This window comes from Taurulus bubalis, assembly GCF_910589615.1.
Source record: "Taurulus bubalis genome assembly, chromosome: 19".
NCBI classification, from domain to species: Eukaryota; Metazoa; Chordata; class Actinopteri; order Perciformes; family Cottidae; genus Taurulus; species Taurulus bubalis.
In genome coordinates this window covers 2,180,141-2,204,919 of record NC_136607.1, presented here as the reverse complement: position 1 = coordinate 2,204,919, position 24,779 = coordinate 2,180,141, and the positions used below count along the sequence as shown (strand labels likewise).

The 24,779-nt window shown below is 43.2% G+C and overlaps 3 protein-coding genes across 3 annotated transcripts in view; all 3 read right to left on the bottom strand.

Annotated features, from left to right (window-relative positions):
- Nucleotides 1-858, bottom strand: part of ror2 (receptor tyrosine kinase-like orphan receptor 2) — a gene marked incomplete at its 3' end in the record, with an annotated part of 49,335 nt that extends 48,477 nt beyond the window's left edge. The window contains exon 1 of the mRNA XM_079235516.1: nucleotides 559-858. Coding sequence (XP_079091642.1) covers nucleotides 559-622 — 64 coding nt within the window. The 5' untranslated portion in view covers nucleotides 623-858. The remainder of the gene's footprint in view (nucleotides 1-558) is intronic.
- Nucleotides 859-2,462: 1,604 nt separating this feature from the next.
- sptlc1 (serine palmitoyltransferase, long chain base subunit 1) lies at nucleotides 2,463-14,599 on the bottom strand. Its single transcript, XM_079234757.1, has 14 exons — nucleotides 14,579-14,599; nucleotides 14,401-14,495; nucleotides 13,624-13,717; nucleotides 13,458-13,530; nucleotides 12,109-12,241; nucleotides 11,778-11,907; nucleotides 11,517-11,606; nucleotides 9,903-10,010; nucleotides 6,077-6,172; nucleotides 5,371-5,467; nucleotides 5,074-5,128; nucleotides 4,013-4,130; nucleotides 3,856-3,929; nucleotides 2,463-3,150 (listed from the first exon to the last, which is right to left on the bottom strand). The coding sequence occupies exons 5-14, from the start codon at nucleotides 12,201-12,203 to the stop codon at nucleotides 3,057-3,059; spliced, it is 957 nt and encodes a 318-aa protein (XP_079090883.1). The 5' UTR covers nucleotides 12,204-12,241; nucleotides 13,458-13,530; nucleotides 13,624-13,717; nucleotides 14,401-14,495; nucleotides 14,579-14,599; the 3' UTR covers nucleotides 2,463-3,056.
- Nucleotides 14,600-19,224: 4,625 nt separating this feature from the next.
- chsy3 (chondroitin sulfate synthase 3) lies at nucleotides 19,225-23,683 on the bottom strand (the record flags this gene model as incomplete). The annotated part of the gene is made up of 3 exons (XM_079235518.1): nucleotides 19,225-20,796; nucleotides 21,518-21,801; nucleotides 23,122-23,683. The coding sequence occupies 3 exons, from the start codon at nucleotides 23,681-23,683 to the stop codon at nucleotides 19,225-19,227; spliced, it is 2,418 nt and encodes an 805-aa protein (XP_079091644.1).
- Nucleotides 23,684-24,779: the final 1,096 nt, after the last annotated feature.

Sequence of the window (24,779 nt, the reverse complement as noted above, 5' to 3'; positions counted from 1 at the left end):
AGGACTCCGTGTCTGACACGAGCCCGGGAAGCCGGAGCTGAAGGAGAAACCTTCAAAGGGGACAGAAAGTTCCGCTCCGCGCGCACAGCGCACGAGACATGTCCACAACTCACAAGTTACTTCATCTCGTCCCGCTGCTGAGGCGCACTATGAGGCGCAGAGAGCCGCACTATGAGGCGCACTATGAGGCGCAGAGAGCCGCACTATGAGGCTCACTATGAGGCGCAGAGAGCCGCACTATGAGGCGCAGAGAGCCGCACTATGAGGCGCAGAGAGCCGCACTATGAGGCTCACTATGAGGCGCAGAGAGCCGCACTATGAGGCGCAGAGAGCCGCACTATGAGGCGCAGAGAGCCGCACTATGAGGCTCACTATGAGGCGCAGAGAGCCGCACTATGAGGCGCAGAGAGCCGCACTATGAGGCTCACTATGAGGCGCAGAGAGCCGCACTATGAGGCTCACTATGAGGCGCAGAGAGCCGCACTATGAGGCTGCTTGAGCCGCACCATGAGGCTCAGAGCGCCGCTACGCATCGCGTGGTGGCCTCGGCCCGCTTACCGTGGCATCCCGGGTCTGGAAACAAGAACAGCATCCAGATCCAGCTCCTCAGGAGGGGGGTCATAGCGCCAGGCTGCTCTCTCAGAAAGTGGGTCGAAAAGATAATCTCATCCAGACTTTAGGAGCTGTGCTTCTTCTTCTTCTTCCTCTTCTTCTTCTTCTTCTTCTTCTTCTTCTTCTTCTTCTTCTTCTTCTTCTTCTTCTTCTTCTTCTTCTTCTTCTGCTGGACCCTTATCCTTCTTTCTGTTGTTCCAAATCCGCAGCCGGGTCCGGAGAGAACGCGCAGCGTCCAGGTCGCGGAGGAGTGGGAGAGCGGCGGAGATGCGCGTTCACAGAGGAGAAGCAGCCCGCGTTCATCTTCCTCCCCCTCCTCCTCGAGCCCCAACACGCACACACGCACGCACACACACACACACACACACACACACACACACACACACACACATACACACACACCCTGTGTATAGTCCGGCAGAACCTTTCCGAGCTGTTGGTCTCCACAGTGGCCTCTGTCCCCCCGGCGCGGAAGAGTTTGGAAAAACTGGAGTGGACGCACGCGCGCACTTACGCGCGCACGGTAACGTGTATGTATAGGGCCCCATCTAGAGCCGGGACGGGGGTAGCTAGGAGCTGGGCCGCTGCGGACCCTGGTGTCCAGGACCCAGACCGAACCCTCGAGCTCCACATCTACGGAGACTTGAGACTGAAGGCTTCAGGTTTAGAAGAAGAAAAACATCCAAAACTACTTTGTCTGTTTGCGTCTGTAGATTTATCATAAACTCACCGAAAGTTACTATTAGATAATGCCTCATTTGCATATTTAAACATGACGTTTCTACCAAAAAAACGTGTCATCATCAAGTTGGGGAGTTATGGTGATATATAAATATATATTACTACCTTTTTTGTTTTGGATATATGCTGTACTACAGTATTTATAGAGTGAACCAAAGTCAATCAAAAAGCAACTTCAGGTACGTTCAGGTACACAAATAAGAATCAAAATAGTTTTTAATAATTTTGTTCCATTCCTTTTCCAAGCCACCAGCAGCTACTCCGTTTGCTCTGTGCATTGCATTGTGGGAGAATTATGTGCACCAGACACATTAGTATGCACACCGACACGTTTAGTATTCTTCATGTTGTCACTTTTCCAGTGTGAACACAGACATGTGGATGAAGACCTGAGTGTAGTTAGTGGTGGGCAACACACAGACTTGCATTGTGGGAAATGCAGTATCCGGTGTTTTGGGACTAATAATAGTTCAACCATTCCTTATTTATTTGGTCTCTTGTGAGTTCCAACTTGATGGAAGTGAAACACTAGATTAGTAGAATAGCTATTTGTTCTTGCAGAATGGAATATGATATTTAGTTTTCTTCGGCGTGTAATCACCTGAAAATAAGAATCGTGGGTGTCTTCGTTTCCTTAGAATGAGCCATTTGTATCCACACAGGGATAATGTTGGATTTGATAATTAGCTCCTCATTACAGAGCCGGCCGCCACGCTGCTACGGAAGCCCAGAACGGACAAACCGGAAACTGACTGGTGTTTTTGTGTAGTATCAGTTGATTGAAATCTGCAACCTCACCGCTAGACACCATCAGATCCCACACACTGCACCTTTAAGTAGATCCGTAATGCACTTATCTCAAATATTTTAAAACGTATCAACTAAATAAATGTCTACAGGCAATTACCATTTCCTTGTTCTAAATGAATAGAACATTGTTAACTTATATGCATAAAAAAATAATGTTATTTTACTGCAGACACATTGGGATTCTATTCCTGTAATCAGCATAACATTAGCAGCACATTTAGCAGAATAAGTAAGTTATACGTTTGGACCCAGCATGAACATTCCACACTCACAAAAACACCACACACCAGAAGTACTTTTAAATCAGATATATTTACATTTCATACAAGTGAAGTTGTCTGAATGCAATGACCTCTAACAAAAGAAGTAACATTGACAAAAAAATCAAAAGGACAAAACAACAAAAAACAACCTCAGGTTTAAAACCGTCTATTTGTGGTAAAACAACCAGTGGCATTAAAAACAAACAATCACAAACCTGGAGTACATTTCATGTACGAGTCGAGTGCAAACACATGAAATGAAACAATGAGATAAATGTCTCCTCTTTGGTCAGGACAGAAAAAGAAACGAGTCATTTGGTCAGTCGACATGAAGTCTAATTCTCACTGTAGTAGTTTTTTCTCTCCCAGCAGGAAGTCCACTGCAAAGCCTCCTGCTGAAGACCCGCCCTCACATTCATAACATTATGTACATGTAGTAGGATTACGACGCATGGCGACTGAGTACACGGAGAGAGGCAAAGAATTAGGAGACGAACTAAGGCCAGAGAGGCGAGAAGACATGCGGTGTGTTTATCGGTGAAGACCTTGGGCTCTCGGTCTGGTCAGGAGCTCACAGTGATGCCGGTCCACTGGACTCCTGCTGTGTCAGCAGTGAGCAGCGCTGCGTCGTCATTGGAGGACGGCCGCAGCCGCCTTCTGGATGCACGACACGGCCTTCTGCACGTCGTCCTCCGTCTGCTCCACGGTGACCACCACCCGGATGCTGAGGACGCACAGGAGGAGTCAGACAGGGGCGAGGCCGACGGGCCAGTAACCACGACAACGCAGAAAGCTGCTCTGCTTTAACAGGTTGACTAAAGTAAGACTTGGCTCTCATGTTTCCCATTTATTATTTTACTGGAGAATCACCACCATCTCTTCCTTGGGTTATACAAACTAAATTAGATAAATAAATTGAATTGTGACGGCATGACACATTATGCCAGAAAGTAGTATACATCAGGGTTCATACACATTCTGACCAATGGTTTTCATGACTTTTCCATGACTTTAAATCAAATTTCCATTACAAACATTTAGTGAAATCTGGGTGTCAACAGTAAAAAGTGAGTAAATGTAGTATTTAAACTAACAATGAGAATACAAAGCATACAGTAAACCTTAAATGACTCAAATGAATGAGACAATAGTTTGATTAAAAGAATAAACATTTATATAGATGCCTGTATGTATGCCTGCTTATATTTTTAGTCTTTCTTTTAAAAGCATATTAATTATTTCAAACTCAGCGTAAATGAACACATGAATATAACACATTTACATGACTTTTACTAAACTTTGGGGATTTTATTTTTTCAAGGGCTTTTCCAGGCCTGGAAATAACCATTTTAAACTCCCTGACTGTTCCAGGTCCTCCATGAGCGTGAGAACCCTGAACATGAGGCTGCGCTGCAGCAGAGAGCCTCACCTGGGTGAGGGGAGGAAGCGCTCCTCTTTCTCCAGGTAGCGGGCGAGAGTCAGAGCCACGCCTCTATCCAGACACTGATGGGGAAAATATGGAAGCGCCTGTGAGCCACTACATGATTTTGGGCTGTACAAAATAAATTGAACAGAAGCGGACTTACAAATTCTACAATGGAGCGCAGGAGCTGCATGTCGGAGTCTCTGGAGCCGGAACTTCTCTCCAGCTGCAAGTGAAGAGCCGGGGAAGACTGCACTCCAACCAACTTCAGACCTGGAATCCTGTCACACATCAGGAAAAACACAATGACATCATGGACCGCTGGTTAGACTATAACATGCATCTAGTCAGCAAGACTGAAACCTTGAAGGCCATTAAGGCTCCAGATAAGCTCCATATGTAACCCCGTCTCCACAAAGGTACGGTCCCATAAAACTAAACTGCACTCAATTAAGTTTAGTTCCCAATCTACTTGCTTCGGTTAAGTGGAAACATCATCATTTGGCTTAACGTGTGTGTCTGTGTGTGTGTGTGTGTGTGTGTGTGTGTGTGTGTGTGTGTGTGTGTGTGTGTGTGTCCTGAAACACAGAAGGCTGCTGTGAAGGCACGTTCCACAGCCTCTTTTCATTTCGACTCCATTTCAGGTAATTTCCATATTTTGCACAGGTTATTTTTTCGACAGAGAGTCCTGCTGAGTCAGGTGCACGGCACTTTGTATTAGCTTGCATTCCCTCCTCCCATGTTGCCCCTCTGGGCAGGAATGCCTCAAATACATATTGCATGAGACCAAACACATAATATTCAGCGGTGCCACATTTCTCTCTGCTGACTTTTTTAGCAGCTGCAGAAGGGCACAACACTTCAGTAAATACCCTTCAGTCTTAGTTTGAGGGATGCACCATCCCACCTGTTCAGCCCAGACACAGATTCTTGGGTTTTAGATGAGATCAGATATTCCTTGCAGTGGGGACATTTGCAGGATTACAGCAGCAAACGGGTAAAGTGCACACAAGAGTATTTGGGTGTGGAAGAAACTGTTGTGCAAGGATCGTTACTTAAACATTGCTCTTCTAACCAAGTAAACCAACACGTAACAGACACACACACACACACACGTGAAATGTACAGCATTGGTAGTTATTACAATAATAGATCCAATAGATCCACACATAAATAGAAGTCTTAACTCCGCCCACAGTGACAGGCCTGGTGATGTGAACTTACCTCTGTAAAGCCTTGTGCACGTGTTTGCACTTTTCCCTCAGGACGGTGAAAATGTCTGCAACACATGAAGAGGGGATGAGTGGACAGATCGGCCTCTCGCTCAAAACTACTTCTGATCAGCGGGCGATGGAAACGAAACGCCGTCTCTCACGAGAGCCAGAGGAAAATAAATGAAAAGGACGTAAAACTGCATTTATATGGTATCCTTTTCTCTAACCCAAAGGGCTTCACAGTAACATCAGCAGAGAAATCACAAATGGAGAAGGTGGAGAGAGCAGTTGAAGGCGGAGCCTGTACCTGGATCTTCCTCCATGATGTTGAGGGCCTCGATGGCGGCGGCGGCCAGCATGGGAGGCAGTGAGGCCGAGAAGCAGTAGCCCTGACCCGACAGACGCTGCAACAAGAGAGACTTGACTTCTGACACGGAAACCAAATACTTCAATGTCAGAGTAAAACACAATACCATCATGGACCTAAAGTCAAAGTAGGAAATAGAAAATAAGTGACTGCGTTTTACTTCAGTTCATATTTGGTAGATTAAAACCCCGTGAAGGTCTCAGATCAGCTTTACTTCATGAGCCCAGTGACCTGGACCTCGCTCACTGACAGAGTCCAGACATTGCTGCCCGGCTCTGACTCTACAAGAGGAGCTGCTGTCTGCTGGAAACCGGTCACACCTCATTAAAATCTATTCTCAGAGACTTCATAAAGGCCTCGGAGCACTCCCTCAATGGGACTGCTTTAACTGTGTATTAAAAACCAATAGAACAGAAATCCAGACGCCATCTGGGGAAAATCAGAGGAACTCGCACACACATGTATGATTACAGATGAGCAGCCATGCAGTGCTTCAGAACAGCAGCTGGGATGACTTCATGGAGCAGAGCCACCCGACATGGACAGTGTTACACTGAAGACGCTGCTCGGTAACTCGCCCTGGAACTTAAACGAGCGCAAACTGCAACAGAGGGTCCATGACTGGATCACCTGCCGGGGTTCCTACCTGGTGGTCGATGACGAAGGAGCGGCCGCAGCAGAAGCCCCCGATGGAGGCCACGGCGTTCTCCATGTTGGCGCTGATCAGGTCGATGTCATCGATCTGCATGTGAGGACATAGCAACGCGTCGTCGTCACACGCATGAAGCACAACATCTTCTCAGGGCTCAACACTGAGGGCGGCCCGCTGGCAGGGCAATGCCAAGCTGGAAACTCATTAGAGGCAAAAAACAGAATTACAACACATCATTGTTTGATGTGGGAATAGCTGAAGGATCCCGCTTTCTTTACACTTCACATTTCCTACCTCATATGTGCAATAATGTGTATCCAACCACTCAATCTGATTATATTGTATTTTAGTTCTTGTTGTTATTTATGGTTTACTTAATTATTATAACTTCACTGTTAGATTATTTATTGTACTCGTTGTTTTGTTGTCTACTGATGTCTCTAGTTGCTCTTATTGTATTGTTGTTTTACAACTGTACAGCAACTTTTTGTTGTTTTGAAACGTTCTCTTTAAATAAACTAAACTTCTCACCGTCTCAGTGCGGTTGGGAGTTGCACATGAACGGCACAGATTGGGCAAAGACAAAGTTTTTGAGCTGAAGTGCAGTGGAGAATTTCAACTCTCCTGGAAACAGGAGTCTAGTTTGTTAGAGAGGATGTGGGCGAAATGGGACAATTAACTTTAGTCTTTGTTTTTTTTTTGATGAACAAATAATACAACTTTTAAAAAAGGGAAAGTAGATTTCTGATAAAAAACATTAAACGTTGAACCCCCTGGATCCCAACGGCATGTTAGTCCTCTCCTTTTTGTTTATTTAAATTAAATCTATTATTTATAGTAATATAATTCCAACAATATATCCTCATTGGAAACAATGAATTTGATGAGCACAGCAGAGGCCGGCAGCTGTGAGGCGTCAAACTAACATGTTATAATAATATATGTGAGGCGTCAAACTAACATGTTATAATAATATATGTGAGGCATCAAACTAACATGTTATAATAATATATGTGAGGCATCAAACTAACATGTTATAATAATATATGTGAGGCGTCAAACTAACATGTTTTAATAATATATGTGAGGCATCAAACTAACATGTTATAATAATATAAGTGAGGCATCAAACTAACATGTTATAATAATATAAGTGAGGCATCAAACAAACATGTTATAATAATATATGTGAGGCGTCAAACGAACATGTTATAATAATATATGTGAGGCGTCAAACTAACATGTTATAATAATATATGTGAGGCATCAAACTAACATGTTATAATAATATATGTGAGGCATCAAACTAACATGTTATAATAATATAAGTGAGGCATCAAACTAACATGTTATAATAATATATGTGAGGCATCAAACTAACATGTTATAATATATGTGAGGCATCAAACTAACATGTTATAATAATATATGTGAGGCGTCAAACTAACATGTTATAATAATATATGTGAGGCATCAAACTAACATGTTATAATAATATATGTGAGGCATCAAACTAACATGTTATAATAATATATGTGAGGTGTCAAACTAACATGTTATAATAATATATGTGAGGCATCAAACTACATGTTATAATAATATATGTGAGGGATCAAACGACATGTTATAATAATATATGTGAGGCATCAAACTACATGTTATAATAATATATGTGAGGCGTCAAACTAACATGTTATAATAATATATGTGAGGCATCAAACTAACATGTTATAATAATATATGTGAGGCATCAAACTACATGTTATAATAACATATGTGAGGCATCAAACAACATGTTATAATAATATATGTGAGGCATCAAACTAACATGTTATAATAATATAAGTGAGGCATCAAACTAACATGTTATAATAATATAAGTGAGGCATCAAACTAACATGTTATAATAATATAAGTGAGGCATCAAACTAACATGTTATAATAATATATGTGAGGCGTCAAACTAACATGTTATAATAATATATGTGAGGCGTCAAACTAACATGTTATAATAATATATGTGAGGCATCAAACTAACATGTTATAATAATATATGTGAGGCGTCAAACTAACATGTTATAATAATATATGTGAGGCGTCAAACTAACATGTTATAATAATATATGTGAGGCATCAAACTAACATGTTATAATAATATATGTGAGGCATCAAACTAACATGTTATAATAATATAAGTGAGGCATCAAACTAACATGTTATAATAATATATGTGAGGCATCAAACTAACATGTTATAATATATGTGAGGCATCAAACTAACATGTTATAATAATATATGTGAGGCGTCAAACTAACATGTTATAATAATATATGTGAGGCATCAAACTAACATGTTATAATAATATATGTGAGGCATCAAACTAACATGTTATAATAATATATGTGAGGCATCAAACTAACATGTTATAATAATATATGTGAGGCATCAAACTACATGTTATAATAATATATGTGAGGGATCAAACGACATGTTATAATAATATATGTGAGGCATCAAACTACATGTTATAATAACATATGTGAGGCATCAAACAACATGTTATAATAATATATGTGAGGCATCAAACTAACATGTTATAATAATATATGTGAGGCATCAAACTAAAATGTTATAGGAATATGTGAGGCATCAAACTAACATGTTATAATAATATATGTGAGGCATCAAACTAACATGTTATAATAATATATGTGAGGCATCAAACGACATGTTATAATAATATATGTGAGGCGTCAAACTAACATGTTATAATAATATATGTGAGGTGTCAAACTAACATGTTATAATAATATATGTGAGGCATCAAACTAACATGTTATAATAATATATGTGGGGCATCAAACTACATGTTATAATAATATATGTGAGGGATCAAACGACATGTTATAATAATATATGTGAGGCATCAAACTACATGTTATAATAATATATGTGAGGCGTCAAACTAACATGTTATAATAATATATGTGAGGCATCAAACTAACATGTTATAATAATATATGTGAGGCATCAAACTACATGTTATAATAACATATGTGAGGCATCAAACAACATGTTATAATAATATATGTGAGGCATCAAACTAACATGTTATAATAATATATGTGAGGCATCAAACTAAAATGTTATAGGAATATGTGAGGCATCAAACTAACATGTTATAATAATATATGTGAGGCATCAAACGACATGTTATAATAATATATGTGAGGCGTCAAACTAACATGTTATAATATGTGAGGCATCAAACTAACATGTTATAATAATATATGTGAGGCATCAAACGACATGTTATAATAATATATGTGAGGCATCAAACTAACATGTTATAATAATATATGTGAGGCGTCAAACTAACATGTTATAATAATATATGTGAGGCGTCAAACTAACATGTTATAATATGTGAGGCATCAAACTAACATGTTATAATAATATATGTGAGGCGTCAAACGACATGTTATAATAATATATGTGAGGCATCAAACTAACATGTTATAATATTACATGTGAGGCATCAAACTAACATGTCATAATATATATGTGAAGCATCAAACTAACATGTTATAATAATATATGTGAGGCGTCAAACTAACATGTTATAATAATACATGTGAGGCATCAAACTAACATGTTATAATATATATGTGAGGCATCAAACTAACATGTTATAATATATATGTGAAGCATCAAACTAACATGTTATAATATATATGTGAGGCATCAAACTAACATGTTATAATATATATGTGAGGCATCAAGCAGAACAAAGTCAGAGACAGAAAGCTGAGTGACTCACGTTGACCCCGAAGTGTTCCGTGACTCCTCGGCCGTGTTCTCCCAGCACCCCAAAGGACATGCTCTCTTCCAGGAAGATCCGCACCTTGTACTTGTACTTCAGCTTCACCTGGAGGTTCCACAACACAGTCAGTGAGCAGCAGAGCTGAGGCCTGTAGGAATACTGACTGATCGCCCAACATCAGATACACATGCTGTGTTTAGGAGGAACGCAGCAGCAGCTCAGGCACCGACACTCTGGGTCTGGACTGTGTGTCGGACATCTTCTGTCTTGAACGCTCACTGTTGACAGGCCGGCTTTTAGACCTCCATCCAGCTGACACTTAGGCCCAATCTCAATCTCCCCCTAAACCCTCAAGCCCTGAACCCTCAGGGATTTATTGACATCAGCTGCTAAGTGGCTGAGTGTGAGAGGCTGTGAGGGCTTGAACTGGTGTGAATATGAATGGGACAGCACTTTGCTGCAACATATCACGTGACTACATAAACAAAATATTGTGATTGTCACGAGACTTTTTTCCTTTACTCGTTTTTGTCAAAACAAAATGTTTGATGAATGTAAAAATAAATATTATTATATATATGTTCTGCTTGCATTCCTCTGATTTCATGTGTTTTTATGTCACATCTTTAATCCATAATGTTGTAGTGTAAATGTATTTTATCGGGCTGAACGCCCACGTGTCTCTTTGTTTACCTTTTTTTTGACCTGTCTGTCTCCTTCCATACTACCTACCTGCCTGTCTGTCTCCTTCCATACTATCTACATGTCTGCCTCCTTACATACTATCTACCTGTCTGTCTCCTTACATACTGTCTACCTGTCTGCCTCCTTACATACTGTCTACCTGTCTGTCTCCTTACATACTGTCTACCTGTCTGCCTCCTTACATACTATCTACATGTCTGCCTCCTTACATACTATCTACCTGTCTGTCTCCTTACATACTGTCTACCTGTCTGCCTCCTTACATACTATCTACCTGTCTGTCTCCTTACATACTGTCTACCTGTCTGTCTCCTTACATACTGTCTACCTGTCTGCCTCCTTACATACTATCTACCTGTCTGCCTCCTTACATACTGTCTACCTGTCTGTCTCCTTACATACTATCTATCTACATGTCTGCCTCCTTACATACTATCTACCTGTCTGCCTCCTTACATACTATCTACCTGTCTGTCTCCTTACATATTACCTACCTGTCTGTCTCCCTGCCTGTCCGACTCTCCCTACCTACACGTCCTTGTCTGTCTCTTTTCGGCCTGTCATCCGTCTGGTCGATCAGCTGAAAAACTTCTGGTTTCCATCAGCATCCGATCAATCGGTGCATTTCTATTTATCAGTTGGATAATTGTTTTAATCCAGCATACTCTCGCTCTGCCCTATAATGGCGTTTTTACACTAATTAAGCATTTTATCACGGCATATCTAAGTAAAGAATACAAAAAGAGAGCGGCCAGCGGTTTGGGTCCTCTCACTTTGATGTACTTGAAGGCGTCATCTCATGCTGTGCATGTGCCTCTTGATAGTCACTGTTAGGGGAGCAATGACTCAGCTTATGAGTCCATGAGATTGTCATTGTGCAGGATAATAAACAGCCTTTCTATTTACCAGTGCAGGCAGAGGACAGATGTCCGCAGTGTTGATGTACAGACCCTCCACGACAATAAACTTCCGGGTCACTCTGGCTTTACGAGGATTCTGCCACAGAAACAAAATGACTTTATGAGACTCTGACAAGAAAGACAGTGAGACATAAATACAGGGTGGAAACAGGATTATAAAAATACTACCTGCAGAGCAAACACTCTGGGCTACATGTGCTAGAATGAAAATTCAGAATGTACATCTTGACATCCACCCCGCACTAACCTTGTGGTCCTCCAGCTCCTGCTCCTTGAGCATCCTCTCCAGATCCTCTATGTCGTTGTGTTTGAAGTATTTGATGAAGCTGCGGGACGCCTGAAGACCCTTCTGGATGGCGAAGCAGGCGGCTTCGTCCCTGAACACACAGCCGAGGTCACGACACAAGACTAGAGACTCAACAACCAGGCTGACAGAGAAGCATGTGCAGCCTTCAGATGGGCACGTGGGGTTCTTGTGCTGGACCGCAGCCAGTAATTAGTAAAGTAAAAGGTGATTTCTTTCAGAGTCTGAAGTCCCATCACTGAATCCTGGTGTAATATTTCAGAGCGATACTCACACAAAGATGATGTCGCCCCTCTTGGAGTAGGCAGGGATCGCACTGGCGATGGTCGCAAAGCCGTAAGAGTAGATGATGGCTTCTTCTGTCTTCATGAATTTGGCCAGACGACTCTCCAGCTCCAGGTGAACATCTGTGAGCAGTTACACCAGAGTGCATTTACTATGACGGAACATATTCAGACTGGCAGAGAATCACTTTAACCTGGTTCAATGAGGAAAGACTTTGTGTGTCAATAAAAGACCATTATGGCTTAAGAACCACTGTGGTAGGGCCCTCCAGCGCTATGGGGCAATGCTTTTAGAAGCCGACCTCGGTTTTGTTTCTATTTTATGCACGAGCACATTGCAGGGAAGACAAAGACTGCCTAAAAATATATCTAATGCGGAAAACAGTAAGGAAGCTGATTGATCAATCAGCAGCTCTGCTTGCTAACGCCTGTCGTCCCCTTTCAGCTCCCGTCCCGGGTCCTTTTGTGCACCTTCGTCTGATACCTCCATTTAAAAATATGTTCTTCTCTGTTAAACTAAATAGGATGTGTGTTTACAGAAGATAGTACCAACCCATATTTATAGCGACAAAGGAGGTGTGTGTGAGTGTGTGTGTGTGTGTGAGTGAGTGAGTGAGTGAGTGAGTGAGTGAGTGAGTGAGTGAGTGAGTGAGTGAGTGAGTGAGTGAGTGAGAGTGAGTGAGTGTGGAGCCACCGGGACTAGGAACGGATTTACAGTATCAGTATCTTTGTAAAATGTCTTTTCTTGACCCTGCGGGGTCTCAGTCAATCAGTCAGCCTTTGTGGCTCCTCAGGCTGAATATCCACATCCACGCTACTGACTTCCTGGGATATCAGATATGGTAAACGGTCTGTACTCATCATTCACCCGTTCATCCACCCTGATGGGAGGAGCTACCATGCAAGGGACCACCTGCCCACCAGGACTATAACATTCACACACTTCATAAACCACAGGAACAGCCTGCAGGAGCAACCTGGTTAAGTGTCGTGCCCGAGGACACATCCACATGGACGGGCGGAGCTGGGGATCGAACCGCCGACCCACTGATTGCACACTCCCCGTCTACTAACTTACAAATCCTATTGGTCATGTGAGAGATTTACTTCCTGTGGTTTACATTCCAATACAGAGTCTGTTACGCCTCAGCTTTTCTTTCTCTTCCTAAAGACAGACTTCCAATCTGAGTCCATTAACAAAGCCAACGATTAGAGGTCCACCTCTACACGAAGGTTTCCGTCAGGTGTTTGAGGCTACAGGACAAGACGACCCACTCCTCCACGGTCACCCTCAGATACATGATAGAAGATGAAGGGCAGAGAAGAGGTTTTCACTCACCAAAGGTCCCATAGAAGCCCCTGGGACCACATGTTCCCACTCCGTATTTCTTCAGTGACGCCAAAGCTTCTTGCTGTCAGGAGGAGAAAAAACTTAAATAAAGCTCCAGTCACACCGATGCTCACTGGAAATAAAGGTAGTGACGGCTAAAACAATCATTACCAACCTTAACCCGCTCATTGTCCAGGAGACCCAGGAAGTTAAATGAAGCAAAGTTAATGCACTCTTTTCCATTGATTGTGATGTTGTGGCTGGGAGGTCTGTAAAGGAAGAGCAGGGTGTTTATCTTCCTGCAGCTCAGAGCACTGAGGCACTTCAACTAGCAGAAACACACTCAAGCTGGGGAATCCATGACAGATACACCACTTCTTATATTGCCGTCACAGATACATTATTTGGTTTGGATGCATTTGTCAAATTGCACACAGATTGTTGTGCGTTGGCCACAACAAGGTCACTGGTAAGTTTAATGTTGGGAAGAAGAGTAAGTGTCAAACCCGGACACCGGGCACGTCTGAACACATCTAGAATGTGGAGAATCCCTTCCCTCTTTGAGTCTGGGTCCCTGGGCCCGATTAGAGACGTACTATTTAACACAGGTGATAACAGCAGCTTAGGAATTTAGTGAAGTGACCCGGATATGTGGTGAGCAGGACATGTCACAGTGTGAAGATAGAGGGCGCGCTGCTGGAGAGACTATGGAATGGAAACACGGTTTCTAATGGATATGGTCATAAGCAGCTTAGTTTAGGCAACAAAACCACAACACAGAGTAGAACAGCGGTCTTCTGGCTGACATATTCAACATGTCTGCAGCATCATTCTAGACTCAACATTCAGCCTGACTGATTTGGTATCTTTGGGCTGTGCCGACAATCTAAAATGGAGTTCTGTGGATGAAATGCACAGCTTGTGGGAAGGAGCGGGGTGCCGAGTGTCTCACCCGGTGACCACATCGTAGGTGAGGGAGGGATGGTCTTTGGAAACCGAAGGAACGAGAGGCTCCGGCTGCCACTCCTCAATGAGGTCCTCCTTCTCCTGCAACAAGGAACCACAGCACAGCGGTTTAGTGACACACACGCACAAACACAGCGTGTGTTCTGCGGCGCTGCGGACCTTACCTTCTCCGTCAGCTTATAGGTCTCGTGAAGTTTATAGGTCTTAGAGAACAGAAGCCTGATGATCCACAGGATGAGGATCCCCTCCAGGATCAGGTGATACGCAGGAGCCTGAGGGAGGCGGGACATGAGGATTATTTGGGTGTCCGACAGCTGAGTGTGCGTGGACTGTGTTTAAGTCCTGTCACTTTCTGTAACTGAAGGGCACAGTCCCACCGAGGAGATATCCCGCTGGATGTGGGAATATGGAAGTGGGGTCGACCACCACACCCGTCCTGTGCGTCCCAATACCTTTACTGCAGGACTATTTAGTATGCAGCCAGAACACTATTTATTTTATTATTTATGTCCACACATTAAAAGCAGTTTCTGAAGAGGTGAGTTTTGATTTGAGATTTGAATATGGAAAGGTCATATCTTAAACTATCATGTCATACAACTGGTCTTATGCAACTCAAGGTGTGGGGTTTCTAGCTAGACTCCTGAAGTTCATTCTCTGGTATAGTTGAGGAGTTTCTCCTCAGTAGCTCAACACACGAGGACTGTGGTACGACCTAAAGCTATGCTGTTACTACCAAGCAGGACATTTTATTTAAAACAACAATAGTGTCGTCTTTTAGAACAAAAACACATTTAAATATATTTCTGAACACTTACAAAAGTAAGGGACATCGCCCACTAGACACTACAGCACACTCCTAGACGCAGAGGTAAAGAACACCTTCACACACACACACACAGAGAGAGCTTTATGTTCATCTTGGCTCAAACACGCCAGTTAATCGGTTTCACACTTTTGTGGCGAGCTACAGGCGAGGCCAGAGATGTTCAGGGAACAGCAAACTTCCTTGTTCCTTTGCCTCTCGCGCTGATTGGTCGTTGCCACCGGGAGCAGCGAACACGCGACACGTGATTGGCTGAGAGGAAATCCAACGCCCTCCCCGAGCCGCGGACACTTCCTGATACAGAAGTTTACAATAAACAGCCCCTGAACGCCATGAAAATCACCGACGAGTAGCTCAACATACGAGGAATGGACTTGTGAACGCCGGTGTTCACCCAACAGAGCGGCAGAAAGGAGAAACTTGCCTCGTAAAACGCTTGAACCATTTCCACCAACACCCATTGCTGTCCGGACGCCATGTTTATCTTCTCTCCGCTACGTCATCAATGCTGCATTTAAGTTCCAGAAGAAAAATAGTCAACCGGACTTTCCGTTGATAAGAGACACATGAACTCACCTCACTTCACTAATTGATTGCGTTTGAAACTAGCAATACAAAATAAAGTAAGCAAGTACAATTACAAAAATATAATAAATACAAGCGAGGATGAAGAATATGGTCAGCATGAAACATAATTATGTAAATCAATGAAAATATATTAAATTGCGCAATAAATAAAATAGACAAAGAACTAACCAATACATATACTTTTTTTTATCAGATCTATAAATGACTAAATATCTAGTATATTATATTGTCAAATGCTTTTGAATAGCAGAGGACGTGCACCATAACTTCGAATGGGTTTATTAAAGACTATTAAAGATTTTTTGACTAAAAGTTATTACTCTGCTCAAGCGTGTGAATATGTATTTTACCAAAACACCAATTCAGCTTCAGTCAGCATACAAGAACACTGCCCAAATATCTGTGTACAAACATTTATTCAAAGCAATTGTTATAGCAGATGGGGAACAAAACCATAAAGTTACTTTTGACAGAATATATGTAGATGAGTCTCCTTGGTAACATTTGTAGAAGTGCATTGCATTCACCAAAAAAAAAAAATAACAACCGTACCTTGTAATTATGGCTTAGTACCTCAAAATGATGAGAAAACAAACATATCGTTAATAATTAAAGCTGCAGTTCACATCTTCTCTGTGATGTTTTTCTCTGTGTTTGAGTGCCGTGGATCTCTAGAGCCTTTAATTTGTTCTTTTTCTCATTAAAAACTGTCACAGTAAATATTCCGATTATATAATTACCACTTAAATATAATACTATATAAATGTTGAAGCGACAATGTTCACTTTATTATTGATCTTTTTTGTATTGCTGAATAAATAGAGTGAACAACAATTCAGAGGTCTGAAAACAGCAAAAGAAAAAGTATCTGCTCAGTTTCTCATAATAAATGTTTCAACAAGAAGAGTTTCTGTACATTCGCTAGAGGAACATTCTGGTCAGCGATACCTTCCATCGGAACCAGGATCATTCAAGCTGATTTGCCAGTTTGTTCCACATATTATTTGATGATTCCCTTTCACGAAACACACAACAGGCAGTGGGCACCATCTTGGTAAAAGCTGAAGGCTGCAATGCACTATATGGTAAGCTGTGGTCCTGAGGCAGTACTGTAAACATAGTAGCTCATGCTAAGCTAATACATTAATGGTGAATTAAAGTCCAGGAGAAAACCTTTTAGATGAAAACATGGAAGATTATGATGCATTTTGGCCTGCAGGCCGCTATGCTGATCCTTTTGGTCAGGCAGAAGATTTACTAATATAAATTGCTTTGTGTCTCTGGGTTCAACCTGATTTTTAGGCCATTTTTGCTTTCCTTAGCCATTAGTGAGCAGTGGTGGAGTCAACATAACTGCTTTATTCAAAGAATAATCCCAGACACCTCGGAGTAAAGCGTGAGCTCCAACGCTCCTCTGCTCATGTCGGCCTCAGTCTCAAACACAGAGACACACAGAACTCAATTGATAATGATACACATGTTTGAGGCCTCTAGCTTACATGATTTAAATACACACAACACAAATAATAGTTATTGAAAACACTTGAGCCCAGTAATGACCTCTACATCTAAACACTGTTTGACCTGCAATCAGTGCTTAGGGTCCGGTAAAAAGACCATCTATAAGGACACAGTCCAAACGAGTAAAGTTACTTTCAGAAATGGGATTTAGCCCCAACCAGGATGAAGTATTTGTTTAATGTTCACATATTAAAGTATTTGCCATTTTCATGGCTACTATGCACACTGTACACATTGTATTGTCTGTCTTCTAGAGCTGCTTTTTGATTCCTGGAAGGACACAGTCCTGACAGCAGTGAGTGGTTTGGCATCGAACTAGAAAGCGATTCTAAAGGAATCGGTCTGTTCTCTGCACATCTGGAGAGCGGCTCATAGGTTCACTTCACACTGCGGCTGAATGGCTGAGGACCCTCTGGAGGGCACGGTACCATTTGGTGCACGTTGGACAAGCTACACATAATAATGAACACACTTTGAATACACTTCTACCATTGATCTTATTCCCATGTGAGCGTAACACCCACATAGTTTGGGGTTTGATTTTGTCCAAGCGTCGGACTCGATCGTCATCGCTCCTTTGAGGGAGGATTTAGTGATTTGGAGGCTCCAAGTAAATGCTGTCCTGCTTTACTTTTCACACATGTTGGTATTGGCAGCGGGAGAAGAAGTACTAAATGTTTCTAAAGTTATACTAGTAATGCCGCACGGTGAAGTCCTGTGTTTAAACGTTTACTTCAACAAGGGTTGTGGCGTGGAAATATGTTGAATGCTGGCCCCTAAAACAACGTTGAGACATTAGCATACTAGCTAATGTTTTGTTATGCTTGTTATAATGAAACACTTCTGTTTGAGGGCCAGATGAACCGCTTCATACTGTCCCTCTATCAGAGACGAGCGTGGACCTCCAAGTTAACGAGCTAAACGGAGGTAAGGGGAGTTTTGGGATCGGGCCGATGCCATGTCAAAAAGGACTACGTCCACTTCTTATATGAAGTCTGTGGTACTGCTCAGGACCGAAGGAAGTGTTGCGTGTGAAGTTGAAGTATGAGCGATCCTCGAGGAAGACCACAGGCCGCTCTGAACAGGTGTGCTTTGAATGGGCTCTGTGTAGTTAAATAAGGTAAAGAAATGATGGCTAGTATAGGTCAGAGAGAAAACAACTAGACTTGAGAGTGGAAAGTATAGAAATGACTAAACAACATGCTTAATAATATTAGTAGAGGAGCTTCTTGGCAGGAGCAGAACCACACATGTGTTGTTTTGGTTAATTATGATCATTTTGGGTGATTGTCTTTGGAAGGAGGTCTGACGAGACGGGCGTCAGTGTTGACTTTCTTTCTAGATTCACTAACTGTTTGAGCTCTCTCTCTCTCTCTCTCTCTCTCTCTCTCTCTCTCTCTCTCTCTGTCTCTCTCTCTGTCTCTCTCTCTGCTTAACTGCATTGCAAGTGTGCGCACTGAGACCAGCAACACACACACACACACACACACACACACACACACACACACACACACACACACACACACACACACACACACACACACACACACACACACACACACACACACACACACACATATATATACCTCTTTTTTTCCGGTGATATAGCTTTTTCTTTGGGTCATTTAGAAAGCTTGGCACTCCCCAAAGTTACCGTTTTATTACATTTAAACATGTAATATAAATGTTAGCATCATTGGCACAGCAAATTAAACATCAATAAATCTATATAATGTATCCAATGTACCAACTAACAGTCAATGTGTGTTTCGTCGGTGGTCTAGAACTCTTTAGGGTAGCAGACACTTGTCCATCGCCGTCTGCATGCAAGCAGAGCTGAGGTGAACCTGTAGGGCGTCCCAGGAGGCCGGAGTGTCAGGATGCCGTTCTGTTGAACCCGGCCTCGACGTGTTTCTCCAGCCACAGCTCTGCTAACTGCATCGTCGATGCGAACGTACTCGCTCTGGACCCGAGGCACATCTTGTGTTGCCTCTGCTCGAGGCTCGTGTTGCACTGGACGGGGTGGTAGACGTGGACGAGACCTGGTTCCTGACTGCGCAACACTTTTAAACCAGAGTTGATCACTTTTGTGAACAAGTCCACGTCTTCCAGTCCCCAGCCTAAGATCGAGGTGTCAAAACCTCCGGCTTTTAGTAAGTCACCCTTGAAAACACAAGTGATTCCAAATCCGTAATCTCGCCAGAAACCACTTTTCTTGGTCAGCACATACTGGCTGTCTCTCGGGGCTTTCTCCGAGTACACTATCTTGGGGTTGTACTGACTAAAGACAACTGGGAAATAGACTTGTCTCCCTTGGACAGCATTTTCTCTGCAGCGCTGCAAGGCATCGCCACTAAAGATGAGATCAACATCGCAGAAGAAGAGGAGGGAGTCGTTATCCAGCTGCGAGGAGCCCAGCTCAAGAGCCAGTCCTCGGGAGAAGTTTCCTGTCATGGGGATGATGGACAGGTCCGCTTTGGGATACTTCCTGTAGTACTCTCGGATTAACTGATTGTGTTTGCCTCGGTTGGGATCGCTCCCACTGTCCACCAGAATGATGGAGAGCTTAACATTCTGTTTGGGTATCAAACACACCTTCTCGAAGTTCTCCATAAAGCGGACGAAGGTGTCATAGCGACCGGACAACGGGACGAGGATGTTGACTTTCCTCTGGCTCTGCTCCCACAGCTCCCTGTTGGATTCGTAGACCTGGAACGGCGACAAGAACTTCAGAGAGTTGGATAGGAAAGAAAGGGATTGGGACTCAGAGTTGATGGCCGCCACGAGCTCAGCCACGTCGAGCTGCTCCGTCTCGGTGAAGAAGGGTCGGCTGAAGGATTGCTGCAGGTAAGCGTGCCGCCGCACAGGCACCGTTATCTTGCGTCCCTTGTGTTTCCTGTACAGAAGCAGTAAGTCGATGATGTATTCCGCGCCATGCATTGGATCCACCCTGTAGTAGCCGTACTGAATCTCTTTGAAGTCAATTACACGGCCGCGGGTTTTGGAATTCTCGTTAATCATCTCCATGACCTGGAGAATGACGCCTTCGAGCGCGGTCCGAAGCGACTTCCCGAGGCTTTGCCTGGCGACCTTGTTCTCAGCAGCGGAGTAAAGATGGCGGCCAGTCAGGAAATCCCACTCGATGACATCGTTCCTCTCATTGGGCTTGTAGCGCATGTAGGAAGGTGGGGAGCCCAGCTGCTGGTCCTCCCACAGGACTTCTGTACCGCTGAGGTAACTCATAAGCAGGCCCTGGCGGTGCAGCAGGATGCTGCGGTAGCAAAGCCTGGAGATCTCTCGGCTCAGCAAGAAGCTGTGGAGCCGGTACTGGTAGGCGGGCTGCTTGTTGGGGTGAAGAGTAATGGCATTGTGGATCTTGCTGCTGTGAAGTTCCTCAATGAAACCTTTCTTGTTGTGTTCGTAGTTCTCGTAGAAAAGCTGCTGCATCTGTGGGGAGAGTTGCAACATCCATAAAACGAGCACAGACCTGGTACCACTACAAACACTACCAACCGTTTTACCATGGATCAAACGAAATATAAGTGAATCGGATAAAAAACAAACATTAGTCAACTAAAACATTAGGAAACAAAAGGATAAAACATCAAAAAAGTAATCCAGATTGAAATGTATGTATATTTAATGTGAATCTGACTATATCTTTATATCATATATAAAGAATATATATATTTATGTTTCTATCGTAGGCCTTTGGTGCCACGATTTGATTATGACACTTGATTGAAGTGCTGTGTACAGCCATTAGAACCAGTAACATAAAACCACTGGTATGTGCTTCCACAGCCATCATCAATGTGCTGCAAACTTGTATTAAATACGCTGAATAAAACAAAAAAGAACGCTTGTTTTGTTCTCACCGTCACTAACGAAGACTTAAACTTAACTTAAACGTCACGTATGTTCATCCTCCCATGCATACATGTACTTTGACCTCTGCAGCCTGGTGACCCAACTTTTCACCTCATTTCTCTTGATATTTTTGTGACAGTTTAGAAAACGAACAAAGAAGCAAGCAATAGCGACTAATACTCTTCCTTGTCCACTTAAACCACTCCACAGGCATCACAACTGCACATTGTTCACTAGACATAGACTCCATGATGTTCCTATAGAACCCTGAAGGAACCAAAGCAGACTCCCCCCGTACCTCGTATGACCACACACACTGCGTCCCTCCAAAGCGCCGCACACAGCGGCCCACCTCCACGTCCTCGTGGGTGGTGTACATCTCCCTCAGACAGGTCCCGATGTGAGGGACCATCCTGCGGAGAACCTCTCTGCTGAAGATCATGCCGGGGCCGCCCATGCAGAAGTTCTCTCCGGGCTCCAGGGCCAGCCGGCCCAGCTCCTCGGCCATGCCCAGGCCCGTCTGGCCCAGGTAGAGCGGCTTGCTGCTGTTCAGCGAGCGCAGGAACAACTCCAGCTTCTCACCTGGCAGAGGGCGGAGGAATTAGATATGCTTTTAAATATAATACAGTCATACTGGGCTATTCCTCTCATAAAGCAAGTATCAACTGAACAAATCCATCAACTAGTTTGAAAAATGGCATGAATAGAAACAACTGTATTAAACTAAGTAAAGAATGATATATTGTTATGTATTTATTATATAGTTATAGATATAAAAGTTCCTAGAATTATAGGACACCCAACTCTTGGATAATGTGTCTTCTGTCCCAGGCTCTACAAATGTCAGCCACACAAAAGCTTCCCTTCTAACACACAGCTCAAGTGTCTTATTCATCTGGAAGACATCATCAGGAAAATTAAGGTTGCTGTATTAAATATGAGTAAGCCATAAATCATCATGTAATGAGCCATAAAACGTGATACGGACTACATCTTCATCACATAAACAAAAGAGACCATAAAGCTGCATGCTTCTACAGCTAATGGTAATATTGTGTAATTATGAAAGCTTGATCTTATTTAAGTAGTAATTACTTTTGGTGAAACGAAGCCAGTTAGATTGTGTTTCCCCCCACTTTGTTTGTATAAACAACAAAACAGAACAAAATCAGGAAATCAACATATGACACATATGTTCAAATTAAATTAAACCACAGAGATTTCCTTGGAATATTGTCCCAGCATTAACACAGATATCCTTGACAAAGACAACAGCACAAAATAATAATATTTAAATAAATAAAATAACGCCAGATGTATCAATTAAGCACAATAACATAAATCTACCTCACAAGTTATGTAAATCATAGGATGCCTGTCCATATGATGTCCTATGATCTTATGACCTAAGAAGAGGTGTGGTGGTCAAGAATATATGGTAAATATGTTCGTTGCACAACGTGAAGTTCTTAAAACTGTGATGAAGTACACCGGACGGTTTGGAAGGAAATGTTCACCTTTTGTTTTACTTTCCACTCAATTCATTTGAACAACTAATAAGTCAGAACATTGTTTTGAATACAAAGTTAATTTTTTCAAAAGATTGAATTTTTGGAGTTTTGCCTTTTTACTGTGTGTGTTTTGGGGATTTGTGTGTAGAGATTATGAGGCCTGCTTTCAGATAACTAATATGTAAAACTACCTCAAATGAGGTTCAGATTTTTGGGAAAGGTTCTTGTTGGTATGTGGAATGTCAATATGTGGATCTTTTTCTCAAAACTGTGGTTCATATTTGATTGAATATCTCCACATAAATATGTATACTTTTTGTTTACATGTGGACACACACACACACACACACACACACACACACACACACACACACACACACACACAAATCACCTCTTATATACGCGTCATCATCCGCGCGCATGAACCACTCGTATTGATCCAGGTAGTGGTCGTGGATGTACTTCAGCATCATGAACGACTTCTTCTGTGGTGGGTAGGAGTCGTCCACGTCCGCCAGCGAGACCACCGGGACGGGCACGGGCACGTGCACGGCGGTCCTGGAGCTGGAGAAGAACTCCACCTTCCCGGGTATGGAGCTCACCCAGGTCTGGTACGCCGCCACGGCGCGGGACCGTACGTACTTCTTCGCTGTCATCACGCCGACGTAGAGGAAACGCGTGGGTTTGCTCGCGGGTCTCCCGGTGTCCCCGCTCCTGTTCCCGGTGCCCGACACCGCGTCCTCCTCCCGGCTGACCTGCGGGCTGTCCCGGGCTTTGACAGCCGCGGTGTTCCCGAGGACGGCCGGACCTTTGCCGCTGTAGCGCGCGCACACGGGAGACTTCTTCCCTTTGCCCTCCAGAACCTGAGGCACGATGAGCCACGAGGACACGGTGAACCCGAGGAACACGCCGAAAACCACGGTGGTCCACGGTCTCCTTGATTTCACAGCCATGGCCGCTTATCCCACGCAGAGTTTCGCCCCTCGGTAGATGGAGTGGAATAAATGTATGAATGCTACCGTTGTCTGGTGGGGGCGCTGACGTGTACGCGCAGCCGGCATCTCCGTGTGAATCATTCCATGTCCTACCTGCTGTGGAAAAACACACTTCCCAGCTTACGACCGCATAAACATGTGCAGAAACGGACACATGGAGTCGTCCGCCACATCCTCAAGGCTCGCCAAAGTTCCGTCCCGTTCGTCCCGACAGCGGGTCGAGTCCCGCTGGCTTCGTATCGTTCCCCGTAGCGTCGTGGCTAAAGGTTGCTAACATTAAACGTCGCCCCCGTTATGTTCCCAGCAGCATTGAGCTAACTAGCTGCTGCAGCAACATCGCGACGGCGGTGTTACGGTGTAATAAGCGACCGTGTTAACTGGCGTCCGTTGTTGTCGTAGTTACGACAGCCGTGTAGAGAATGCCGCTTTATTTTTTTCATGTTTAATACAGTGTCAAACCCTCTCATATACATACTAATATATCATATACAAATTAAATAATCCGGCATTCACGAGGGCAGCTACGTGTTTTCTTCCTATTTTCAAACGGCTGTTCAACAGCGGACGCGTTCGGATGAAAGTCGCCAGTTAACACGGTCGCTTATTGAACCATTACACCGTCCGTTTCAGACCGAAAGGAGACAATAAATGAAGCTATTTTTGTTTTTTTGTGCACTTCCAATTCATAAAACAAATAGACCCACGTGATGCTATGATATCGTTCCAATTCATATAAATCTCACAGCAAGACATTGGTGCTTTTATTTTGAAGGGTAATGATCCAGCAGCAGCCAGAACCATTTGTTATGTTCAAGGTTGCTCTCGGAAAAGGAGACTTCTGGTCAGTGTTTTTTTAATGCAGAATAAAAGCTTCCTCTCTTCAGACTTCAAAGACTCATGCCGTCTTTTCTTTCACAAAAATATTCGACACTCTGCAATAACAATTGTCCTCTTGAGGAGTTGCACATCACTAATCTACCAGCAGGTTGCAGCACAATCAAAGTGAAGTTACTGAATCCAGACTCTTTCATCAGCAGGGCTGTTTTTCAGCACA

What these genes read in the sequence shown, in the direction of transcription:
- sptlc1 (XM_079234757.1), bottom strand. Translation starts at nt 12,203, where the DNA reads ATGAAGACAGAAGAAGCCATCATCTACTCTTACGGCTTTGCGACCATC. An exon ending in CATCATGGAGGAAGATCCAG is followed by an intron (nt 5,129 to 5,370) that starts GTACAGGCTCCG and finishes CATGTGTTGCAG; the next exon opens with ACATTTTCACCGTCCTGAGG. An exon ending in GTGCACAAGGCTTTACAGAG is followed by an intron (nt 4,131 to 5,073) that starts GTAAGTTCACAT and finishes GATGTGTGACAG; the next exon opens with GATTCCAGGTCTGAAGTTGG.